General features: G+C 38.8%; 1 protein-coding gene across 1 annotated transcript in view; it reads right to left on the bottom strand.

The window, feature by feature from the left end:
* Positions 1 to 814: 814 nt before the first annotated feature.
* The window catches only part of SLC9A3 (solute carrier family 9, subfamily A (NHE3, cation proton antiporter 3), member 3), a 53,622-nt gene continuing 41,840 nt past the window's right edge, over positions 815 to 12,596 (bottom strand). The window contains exons 10-16 of the mRNA XM_010160609.1: positions 10,957 to 11,086; positions 6,382 to 6,497; positions 5,593 to 5,722; positions 4,895 to 5,071; positions 4,257 to 4,332; positions 2,577 to 2,690; positions 815 to 1,062 (exon numbers count right to left, since the gene is read on the bottom strand). Of these exons, the coding sequence (XP_010158911.1) occupies positions 815 to 1,062; positions 2,577 to 2,690; positions 4,257 to 4,332; positions 4,895 to 5,071; positions 5,593 to 5,722; positions 6,382 to 6,497; positions 10,957 to 11,086 (991 nt within the window). The remainder of the gene's footprint in view (positions 1,063 to 2,576; positions 2,691 to 4,256; positions 4,333 to 4,894; positions 5,072 to 5,592; positions 5,723 to 6,381; positions 6,498 to 10,956; positions 11,087 to 12,596) is intronic.

Below are 12,596 nucleotides of genomic sequence, written 5' to 3'. Positions count from 1 at the left end.
GGTAAACATACTTCATTTTTAAACCCTTTCTTATGCAATTTAATGATGACATCAGCAGTGTCATTGAGTACTTTTATTGTAGGAGTGGGATCATCTTCCCTTCCTGGGCACTGGATAAATAACCTGGACAAATGTTCAAAACTGACTCAAGGCTTCTTAGCGATAGGGTCAAAAATCATAGTCTATTCTTGCTAAGAATGATTTCCTGCTGCTCCTATTGTACGTCTGAATGTAATTGAGTCCAATGGGTTAAATGACTCATCTGACCTCTTACAGGCAAACCATATGCTTTGGCATCAGCAGCTGGATTGTCTCTCTGGGGCTTCACACCACTTTGCTTACATCTGCAGACGGTAGTGACCATGTTACTCGAAAAGAACAGTCACTGTTGAAGTGGGGGGGTGAATCAGAATCACCTGATTTCTGTTAGGGAATTCAGGGACAAATATTATCACTGGGCAACCAGGAAACCTGGAGCCTCTTGAAAATGAGTGCACGATATTCTGGTATTTGGACTACTATTTTCTTGGCATTTAATGTATTCAAGGCAAAACAAAGTTCAGGACCCATATCTGCTGTAAAAATAGCAAGTCATTGGAACCCAGATAGTTGGACAGCTCTTCTGCAGAAGAAAAATAGAAAGATATTTTACAATTCAAGCTGGAGGAAAATAGAAGATGTTTAGTTGTATGAAGAAATCAGGGAAGAAAGAGATGATCTGTGAGAAGAAAAATCAGAAAAGTAAGTTTACTTGTCAATAGTCAGGGTTTATAGGAAGGCTGATTTAAAATAAAGGTGATAGTGTCTTAAAATATTACATATGTGTAGATTCTGGGAGAAAAGATCTGGGTCGGTCCTCTGGGCCATCTGCTAACAGGAAGGAATCTATTGATTTATTGCTGAGTCGGAATGGAGTGAGCCGTCTGAAGTTGTTTGGAGAATATGGGATCTGCACTCGGGCCCTTTGTGATGGTACCACAGTATCTTCACTAGATAACCATGGTGAGAACTTCATGTAGATACTTTGATCATCATCAGCTGAAAATACTGGGTTATCAATTCCTAAAAAAAGTTCACAAGTGACAAATACAATTAATCAAAATAATTTCTTAGTAATACAGCAAAATGCTTTGGAAAAGAAGAATGTCTCTAGTGGGAAACCCAGGTTGATACGCGCTGGTATAGGTGTGGCTAGGCAAATACACAGACCATAATACACACATAGTTCCTCTTTCTACCTTGATTGTTGAGAGTCTTTTTGTATTTCTATTAAAGACAAAAAATGGATATCATATCCAATATGCAGTTATTTTTGGGATATGTGGAAACAAAAAAATAAAAGAATAAAAGAAGAAATCAGCCAGTAAATTTTAAGCAAAATAAAGCCCAATATAAAATAACTGCACAAAATTCAAATCAAATACATTAAAAAGAAACAAAATATGGAAAAATGCAAAAGCATAAACTGCACAGCTCCATGAAGGAATGTGTGTGAGGGAGCTAAAGCAGGCCACAGGACATCAAAAGGAAGTTACAGGAGCCTTTTAACATAGATATCAAATTTGTAGTGTTTGAACAGAAAAAGAAATTTTAAAAATTAGTCTAGGTCTGCATCTTGCCACCCACTTATTTCTGGGTTGATTTCTGAATGTCTTTATACATTCTTAATCATGGAATTTGTCATGGAACAGTGAAAAGGCTGTATCAGCATGTCTGCCGAGAGAGTAGAGACGTGTTTTTCTTGACTGTATGCTGCGTGTTACGAGAGGCATACAGTGGCATGCTGAAAATTGAAACACAAAAGTGCTATCTTTATACATTCTTAAACATGGAATTTGTCATGGAACAGTGAAAAGGCTGTATCAGCATGTCTGCCGAGAGTAGAGACATAAGTGTTCTTCTTGACTGTATGCTGCATGTTACATGAGAGGCATACAGTGGCATGCCGAAAATGCAAACACGAAAGTGCTAAAGAGAAATACTATATTTCAAAACTTTATAAATCATATTATATCAATATTTTATCTTATACATAGTGATACACTTGCAATCCGATATTTTGGAGCCTTTCAGGGCTGGAAATCCAGTCCAATGAATGCTCTAGGAATGCTGCAAATATGCCCTTTTCAGTGACTTCCATGAGCCTGTAAAGATCTGTGGGAGTTGTGAAGAGAAATCCTGCCTGAAAGAAGCAGCATGGAATTTATCACAACAGATTAGTTCAAATGCAAGTAGAAACAATTCCAAAGGACTAGTATTGATTGGTCATGTGAGGTAGGATAACTCTAAAATAACGTTTTCTGTTGTTAGAAATATTTAGTGGCTGTAGGTCTGGTTTAGGCCATCATGCTCCCAACTTCTATCAGTGGCAAACTTGATGCTGTCCATACCTCTGGATATCCAAAACTTGTTATCTGTTAACATTAATATTATGCAAATATATTTTCTAATAGAACACATCCAATCGAAAGAAAACAAAAAATACAGGTTAAATCAGCAGCATTTCTAGTTTGTTTGTTTGTTTGTTTGTGTTTTTAACAAAATAACCCAACTCTGTAGGTAATTAAGAATTTTACCAGTAGGAGTATCTGTGAAATTTTGCTTTGTCACATTAGCCAGGAAATCAACTCCTTTGCCTAGGTGTAAAGTTTCATAATCATTATTTTCTTCTGATTCAGACAACTCCAAATCTGGGGGAAGAAAAAAAAAAAGTCCAATTTTATTAGAGATTTGTATCAATTCTGATAGAAAACGAAATTTCATGCTGTTTTGTTGCTGGCATAGTTATCAAAGACACATCTTTAACAAGGATCTAAATAAGGGCAAAATTTAATCAGCAGCTGTAGCACTGAAATGTGACTGTGAATGTGTATAGAATTTGCAGCTTAGATACCAATTACATCAAGAAACTCAACACAAGTGTCCAGCTTGTATTATTAGCTGGTGCTATGACAGAGATTTTACACTCTGGCTAAGCTTTTGGCTAATAGAATTACCTGGGATTGAAGCAAAACAACCTACAACATGTCACCACTGCTGCTGCTGTGTTTTGCATCTTAACTGCTCACGTGTTGACAGATGCCATCCCCTTACAATGACTACTCACTGCATTTCCATAATTTGACAAAGGTCAGCATTAGCATTCCTAACTGACTTCTACTGCAGTAGAACCAGTTTTACAACAGCTGCTAAACCACTTGTTAAGACTGTCTTCCAATTAAGCTTTTTTTTTTTTTTTAATAGAGGATGACATCTATACACAGCATTCTTCAACAGGACAGTATTGAGTGAGCTACTTATAAATATTCAGAAAGAACTTCCCATGCAAAAGAGTTCTAGAATATTATTCAGCCAGCCTGTATTGCCCTTGTCACTAAAAGAAAGACAGTGCTCAGAAAACTATTCGAAGAACATACATATAGAAAAGTATCTTTGCTTGGAGCTATCAAGAAGAGATGAATCCCTCTCTACTTAATTCTCTTTGAAATTTATATTATTGTTTTATAATTACATAACAAACATATCAACATCCATCACATCTTGCTGATTGACATCAATGCCAAAAGATGGCTAAAACACGAGATGAAAGAATTTGGGGCTTTACATGCAAAACCAGCTTTTGCTAGGGATGCTCCCTAGGCCAGTCAGCTTCAGATTACACTTTCAAGGCTGACCTGTGTTAGATTTGTGCATGAAGGGTGAATCAGTGCTGAAACTGGCTTCTGACTAGGTGTTCCTTTCAAAGGTACGTTCTCCTTGACTTCTAAAGTGCTTGCTTAGCATCAACTCTGATTCAGACCCTTCAAAAAAAATGGACCTTAACTCAGATCGGGTTTTCTCAACTACTGAACTGTATATGGCTCAGTGTTCTGGGCAGACCCTGCTGTGATGAAAAAGAAAAATGTTTCCAAAAGTTGCTCTGAGGAGCTCATCCAAAAAGAATCTGAAAGTTCATCTACATTGCAGTGACTCCACTGTTTTGTTTTCAAGATTTAAATGCAATATTTTAAAAACGTGAGCAAAAAGGCCAATTAAAATTTGATCTGTCATTCAGCTACCTAGAAGAACAACTTCTAAATCACTGAAACACTGCATTTAAGCATAGAGCACATCCTCGCCCGGAGTTCTGAATTACGGCTAGAAGTTCCTTTTTAAGAGCAGTTTCACTGTTGCATATCACAAAACTTTTCAGTGATGCTTTACTGACAATGTATCTGGTAAAATACAGGTAATTAAACTGGTCTGAGTCTTTTTACCTTTTTCGTTTAAAGTAAAATCTTGTACTGGATGTTCTGAAGGTATTTTTCCATTTGGTATGACACTGCTGTTTCGCTGAAAGAAAACAAAGTAAGTTACCAAAACCAGTCCCATCATCAGATAGCAATGGCAGTGACATCCTTTGAAATCACGAGTTCAGCAGCATAACCCTGAAATCTGTTGGAATCTTGAGACTCAATATGATGTCATTAGTTTCCCCCCTACACTTGTACTCACTACAGGAAAAGAAAGGAACTTTGGCTCTTTGTATGCTGTGTGTTCCTTCTTAGTTTCATTCAAATTTTGTGGGATCCTCTATGCTACAGTGCTACTCTGCTACACCTACCCTGCAACATATCCCCACCATGTTGTAGCATGGCTCAAGGTCGGCTGTTTTTCAAAAGTCTCTCACCCAGAAGAAGGGTCCCAAAGCACAGGGAAAAGCAGCATGTGAGAAGATGCCCCTTGGGTTATCTCAGAGTTTAATCTCTTCTTGATTAGGCCCTTTACATTCATGAAGTTCTATAGGACAGAGATAAATGCAGGAGATAGGACCCTCCAGAGTCCTCCCTGCCCTCCCCACCCCTTAGTTTATATAATAGGTGGCTACATCTGGGTCCTTGTGAAAGTATTTTACCCTTTTTTGGCCCCGGTCTCGCTTGTGGATTTTATTGAGCTTCTTGGCATGGTTTATTCCTAGTTTGGTACTCTTGAAAGATTCTAAGCGCTTCCTCATTGTTCTATGGAAAATCTCCTTGTCTTGTTTTTCATCTTCACTGTGCATGATCTCATGTCGACTGTACAGGTGTTTGTGCTGTGGCCAGGAAGGGAAGACAATATTTATTTATTTAGAAATACAGCTGGAAGCCCTGAATCAATGCATTCAATCAGTGTTACGCAATTGTAAACAAGTCCTTAAAAAAGAATGACCCAAAGACTAGTCTGAAGACGTTAATGAAACTCCTATTTTTCTTTCTTAATCATGAAACAGGTCTAAGCCCAGGAATTTTAAGTACGTAAGAGTGACTGCGATTCAAAGTAAGACTCTCCCTATGTGTCTGAATCACTTCAGTTGATGCACTATTTAATCCTGCTTCAGAACCTATGTTGGACCCAGTTCTGCATTCCACTGGCCCCAGTGAAATCAAAGGCGCTCGTTCTGTTAAAGAGGCATGTTCACAAATGAGGAAGAATATAGACAAAGAGCCTATCTTCCTCAAGGGTGCAGATTTTGCAGTTGGGTTCTTTCCTTTTGAGTTTCGCTCCAAGTTTTGGTCCCTAATGTCTCCTAGTTTTGGACTGGAAAACAGTCCAATGTTAGCCATCTGCTCTTACCTCCTGCCTGGGTTTATACAGGTACTGTTGTAGGGTGTGATGAGCAACTGTGTCTTCTGTGTCACGGATACTTTTCCTCCTCTGCTCTAACGCTTGCATGTCAAGGCAGACTGGTCCAGCTTTTTCTCTCCTGAAGAAGAATACAATATGCAAACTGCATTTTTAAAGATCAGTAATTGCTGAAGAGGAAGACAAAACAGGAAAATGGGGAACGAGAGGGAAAAATGAAGATAACATTTACCAAAAAAATAAAGGAAACAACAAAATCAGCTAAATTAAAATGAGTGAGCAAATACCTAATGGGAAATGTGAAAAGATTATTGTTGTTTTGTCTTTCATGTGGACGTAACATTAATTTCTCAGTTTACAAGGCACGTGGTCTGTCCGGTGAAAGAATCATGAAAGAGCTAAAGAAGCAGCAAATTTATTTCCTTGCCTCTCTCCTGACTTTTTCTTGAACAGACACGTAGATGACATCTAGCACTGCCTATAGCAGTTAGTGAACAAAAGGCACATGAAACAACTCTAAGGCAGATGTCTGCTTCATCTTACCAGCCTTTACTGCAAAAATTTGTTTGTGTGTGAAACACAACAATATAACTGTATGTGTACCCATTTTATGTGGAAGAAAAGATTAACTGAAGTTCAAAAAAGTAGTGAATGAAGCCCTTGTAATTTGCATTATTTCAAAATTTATAACACTGTTACCATCTCTTCACATATAACACAAAAAACCCACAACCCTGTAACACCATCACACACACACCCCCCCAAGTCCACATTACTTACAGTAAATAAGAGACAGAGCCTTCCATAGTACTTGGGCATGGAGTGCTGAAATCCACATTTACCATGTTGTCTGTACTTGGAGAACGTATAAATGCCAAGGAACCCCTACGTTCTCCCTGGCCGCAGAAAGAAACAAGACATATTACAGCTGTAACACCTAGGGCAAAACGTGCATCAGAAAACGTGGGTGATTTGCGAGGCTGCTGTATGCAAATGGCACAAGAAGCAGGGGAGAAGTTGCATTTAGGTAATAAACACAAACCATTTTTTGGTTTTATTGTTTGTTTACGCTGACTGATGTTATCCCAATGAACAAAGCTAAGAGGAGAACTATTCCACTCTTGTAAATTGATTGTGAGAATGTGATTTCTTAGGACCCAATCTGTTTGCAAATTGTATCCTTGTATTTTTGTAGTTTAACTCTTTTCTCTCCACAAACACTTTCAGAGATGGACTTTTTACTTTGTACCACATTGGAAACCAGGTACATAGGGATATCTATGCAGATTTTTATGACTCGACGAATCACTGCACTAACAGTAGCGTTTTCAGAGATACAACAAGTTTTCTGCTCTCTACCAGGCTGGAAGCAACAAATGTCAAATGGTGGCAGAAGTCTACAAGACTATTCAGATGAGGTTATGGCATGAAAAGATGAGATACTGAAGAGATGAGATTTGCTTTCTGTTCTAAAGCAGGTGTCACAGGAGTGAATTTCTGGAAAAACTCAGATTTATGTCTTCACAGTTTTCCCTACTCCTTCCATAATCTCTTGTTTAGGCGAAAAGTAGCTGTTGAGTGACATCGTGGTTACATAGGCTGAACCGATCTATGGTATGAATCACAGCAGAGAGAAATCACATTTAAATTGTAATAAAGAATACACCAAGAGAAAACATCTCCCTTGAAGAATTTTGAAAGAGATTTTATCTACTTTATCTCCAAGTCTGACTGCATTGTGTACCCTTTACATTTTTGTATTCATAGAGCAAATCAGACAAATGTTTCCTTTAACTTTGGTAGTCCACATACATGTTACGGTAGTATGTGTTGGATTAGATCAGTGGCATTAAGAAGTGCACTCTGGCCTCTATAGACAGAAAACTTAAGAGAAAAAGATGTAAATTCTGGGTCAGCATCATCCTGTCCATTTTCTTAAGGGCACCTGACTTTCTTTTCAAACCAAGTTTAATGTTTCATACATACAACATACCACATCATCACTGGAGGAATTTTAGCCGGAAGAAGTTATGAGCTGTAAATAATTGAAGTTGCTTCTATTCACTTGCTCTTGATTATTTTCATTTTGCCTGTCTTAGGCTCTCCCCTCTCAGCTGTAAGGAATTTATTTAGGTTCAGACTGAAGTGTCTCAAGCTCTTGTTTATTGTACAGCTGCAGCATAACAGCAGAGATGAAAAAAGAAAAATTTATACGTTTTCAAACTCCTTGACCTCTTGCAAGTGAGAAGAGAGTGAGTAGCTGGGGGTAGCAGATCTTTACTCCTCCAGGAAGAAATGTCTTGAGTTTCAATGTCAGCTTGTAATTGATAGGTATTTAGCTCAAAGATATATTTCAGAAGTCAAAGAAAAGTTAAAGCGGTGTATCGCTGAAGCAAATACTAACATGAGATAGGTGGAATGACTACGGTTCACAACTTGTGACTAATCAGGCATATTTACATAACTAATATCCACTGACAGAAACCATGTTGCAAATCTTTTGTAGAACCTGCAGAAATTTTAATTTCTTTGTCTGTTATTATCAGATCAGAAGACATTTGCTAATAGAATTTGTCTTCAAGACAGATTTTCAGCTAAGGGAGAAAAATTCAGTTTCCTTTTGTTGTGAACTGTACTAGGTATAATGAAAAAGGTAACTCTCCTAAAAATCTGACATAATCTGACATTATTATATGGGAGTCAAGACATTATCTGGTAAAGATTCTGGAGGTAAATCTGCATGTCTTAGTGATCTATAGTGCTCTTTCATCTGTCAAAGAGAAAAAAATACTGTAACGAATCTGCTGAACAGATTCAGCAGTGAATCTGAACATAAGACTCATGCTCATCAACATCAAAGCCATTATCTGACTTTCTTCCTCTGAGGTGTGACCCAGAAAGCACCATGAAAACCAAAATCAGTTCTTGAGCTCAAATGGTCTGAAAACTGAATGGGTAATTTACAAAATTTCAAAAGGAAGCATTTGCTTATCTTGTGAACAACTCCCTATTTTTCACATTAACATAATTTCTGAATTTCATCTTATTTTGTGATTTCAATCTTTGAAATTCCATGTTTCACTGGAAGAAGTCTGCCTGGCTGTAGCTCATTTTCAAAAAAAGAAAATAGATTATAAGTAGTAGTATCAATCATAGTAATAGTATTTATTTTAATTAAAGTAATTAATTGGTATATCACCAAGCTATGAAAATTAGTTCACTTGGTGATTATGGACATAGATAGATTATCACATCAAAGATCACTGTTTAAAATATCCCATTTAAAACTATCCTCTACACTGTAGGAATACTGCACATTTGTGGTGATTTGAACTGACCAGTTTCCTACTGAAGAAGATTAGGAATTCTTGTACTATCTGTTTACATTGTTTCAGTCTGGGAACGGTACTCCTGCAGAAGGCCAGTACCTTTCTTCCATTCTGTAATTTTAGAAATTTCTCTTGTTGCAAGTCTTAAGTTTCTCTTAATTCACAATCCTGTGATTGCGTTTGATACCTGTAGTATACCACTTTAACCCTATTTTTTAAGTGTGGGTGCTATGATTCCATTGAATTAAAGTTACCCTTCCCATATTTTTTGTATTACTGTGATCTGGCGGAATGAGATTATAGCAGTCCATTACTTCAGTCATATATTCACACCATTTGGAAGTGAGCTTCTTCAAATCAGATTCATCATCACATAAAACCACTGTTCAGTAGGAGCCAGACTCTATTGACACATTTAGAAAAACAGTAGTTTGCCCAATCCCTTTGAAATTACAGTATTTCAGGACAACCAGGTGATCAGGCCCAGTCACCATGGGTTTATGAAAGGCAGGTCCTACTTGATGACCTGGTCTCCTTCTATGACAAGGTGACTCACTCAGTGGATGGGGAAAAGGCTGTGGATGTAGGCTACCTAGACTCCAGTAAAGCCCTTGACACTGTTTCCCACAGCATTCTCCTGGAGAAACTGGCTGCTCATGGCTTGGACTGGTACACTCTTCACTGGGTAAAAAATTGGGTGAATGCCCAGGCCCAAAGAGCTGTTGTGAATGGAGTTAAATCCAGTTGACGGATGGTCACAGCGGGGGGTTCCCCAGGGCTCAGTGTCTATACCAGTTCTGTTTAATATCTTCATCAATTATCCGGATGAGGGGATCGAGTGCACCCTCAGCAAATTTGCAGATAACAGCAAGTTGGGTGGGAATGTTGATCTGCTGGAGTGTAGGAAGGCTCTGCAGAGGGATCTGGACAGGCTGGATCAACGGGCTGAGGCCAACTGTATGATGTTCAACAAGGCCAAGTGCCAGGGCCTGCGCTTTGGTCACAACAATCCCCAGCAATGCTACAGGCTTGAGGAAGAGTGACTGGAAAGCTGCCTGGCAGAAAAGGGCCTGGGATGTTGGTCAACAGCCAGCTGCATAGGAACTGGCAGTGTGCCCAGGTGGCCAAGAAGGCCAATGGCATCCTGGCTTGTATCAGAAATAGCGTGGCCAGCAGGAGTAGGGAAGTGATTGGCTCCCTATACTTAGCACTAGTGAGGCCACATCTCAAATCCTGTGTTCAGGTTTGGGTCCCTCACTACAAGAAAGACATTGGAGAGTGTCCAGAAAAGGGCAACGGAGCTGGGGAAGAGTCTAGAGCACAAGTCCTACACAAAGCAGCTGAGGGAACTGCGGTTGCTCGGCCTGAAGAAGAGGAGGCTCAGGGGAGACCTTATCATTCTGTACAACTATCTGAACGGAGGTTGCAGAGGGGTGGGGGTTCGTCTCTTTTCCCAAGTGACAAGTGGTAAGATGAGAGGAAACAGCCTGAAGTTGTGCCAGGGGAGGTTTAGATTGGATATTCGGAAAAAACCTCACTGAAAGGGTTACCAAGCACTGGAATGGGCTGCCCAGGGGTGTGGTGGAGTCACCATCCCTGGAGATATTTAAAAACATGTAGGTGTGGTGCTTAGGGACATGGTTTAGTGGTGGACCTGGCTGTGATAGGTTAGTGGTTGGCCTCAATGATCTTAAAGGTTTTTTCCAACCTAAACAATTATATGATTCTATGATTTTTTGCATGCAATGAATATAAAAACAGTTATCTTGTAAAATCCAACAGAAAAGTATACTGACGTAAGTACAGTATATTCATACTTCGTGATCAGGTATAATATTGAGAACTACAGCAACTCAAGCAGGTGATATTGAGATTCAGAACATATTTGGTAAAAAAAAAAGCAGAGCAGAAATGAAAATTTTCTTTTAGACTTCTCCTGAAATACATCAAATTTAGGTTACGTTATATTATAAATTTAAAAAAAACCCCAAACCCAAATGATGCATCAACAAGTCTTCATAAGTACCTCAGCCACATAGCTAATTGCATCCTTCAAGTTGAGTTCATGGAAAACATTAAGGATCTGGTCTCTTGATTTTTGAGCAGACCTTCTCATCAGTACTTTACTGAGGAATTTCCTATCAAAATTGGACCACCTGATAATTTAAACAAACTGTGTTAATGTCAACAAACAATTTTAGTGTCACAGCATTTTTAGTTCAGCATAAATAATATTTTTGTGAGCTAAGCACTTTTAACAAATGGTGAACATAACAATATGAGGGATTCGTGTTGTGAAGCTTTGCAATTAACATTTAAAGAAAGTTAACGAAAAGCTCACTACAGAGTTATGCAGTTGTCACAAAGCGTTTCATAGGTTCACTTACCAAATGCTACTACAACAGCAAGAGTGCTATGATTAGAGTATCCCCTTTCAGAGACACCAGGACATTTTATACTCTGGGAGATCATGCTACCTTTTTTTTTCCACTTCTGATTATGCATTGTTATATTTAATAGCTTCGTTCTAAAAGCTTAATTTCCTTTCCTCCTTTGGAAGGGAATCTGCTTTTTCCCAGCTCTAATGTAGGACAGCCAGCTTAGAAAATCAGTTCACAACAACAGTGCCCTTCCAAAAGCACTTACAGGGGGCCTAATTCATGCCACTGACGTACTCTGAGGGACAGAAGTGATGTGTATTTTCTGTGATTTACACTTCCAGGCTTGTCCCATAGTAGGATATTTGCCATTTTATATTTAGGCTCCAGAAGATAAAGGATGATTTACTTTCCTTTGCCTTCCTCAAGATTTTCTCTGAAGGGCATGAAGCAGCTTTGCAGACTACTATTCAAAGTATTCATCTTCCCCGATGGCTATTTTGAGTTCACAACTTTTTATTCAGATTGTTAAAACCTTTTTTTTTTTGTTAAATATTATTCACAGAACTGATAACTATTCTTCTCTAGCCAGAACAGCTGACAAGGAGTCTCTAGTTCTGCTGCCACACCTGAGCACATCAGTGAGGATTCTAGGGGCTGCCACTTCCTTGAGGAAGCAGAACTTTCGTGTGCATATATATAGTCCAAAAGAAGCAGACTTAAGGTGGTCTCATTCAAAATACATTAGTCATCAAACCACATGCTCAACCATGAATCTACATTAAGCTACTCCTTCTCTTGTTACTCAGGGAGATTACTTTCTGACATCCAAGAAGTCAAACTCTGATCTGCCACTTCAAAAATATTTAGCTCCATCTTCAAGGCAGTATTTAGAAATTGGGGTTGTATTCTCCTGTATTATAGCCTGCTGAAATTAATTTCCAAAGAGTAAACTAAAAATTTACACCAAGAGAAAGAGGATGTTCTATTTGGGATGCCTCACAAAAATCCTTCACTGCATAAATGAATAAAGAGCAAAAGAAAACGAAGGAGACTGCCCCTTCAGACAGGTGAGCAATTCTGCTTGAGCTCAGATACAATCTAGCTCCAACCTAGGAGCCGTATAGTTAGATGAGCATGATGCTAAACCTACGCTAATATGCTCAGCTTCTCAGCAAGGGTTAGGGGAGTGCTCTGCGAAAGCCAACACCGCCACATGGCTTTTGGATTGGAACTGACATGTTGAGTCCGCAGGGTAGTAGCAGGTCAGTACTATGACTGTCTGCAC

This window comes from Eurypyga helias, unplaced genomic scaffold (genome assembly GCF_000690775.1).
Source record: "Eurypyga helias isolate BGI_N326 unplaced genomic scaffold, ASM69077v1 scaffold6081, whole genome shotgun sequence".
Lineage (NCBI taxonomy): Eukaryota > Metazoa > Chordata > Aves > Eurypygiformes > Eurypygidae > Eurypyga > Eurypyga helias.
The sequence above is the reverse complement of the archived record's forward strand: the minus strand, read 5'-3'. Positions and strand labels throughout refer to the sequence as shown.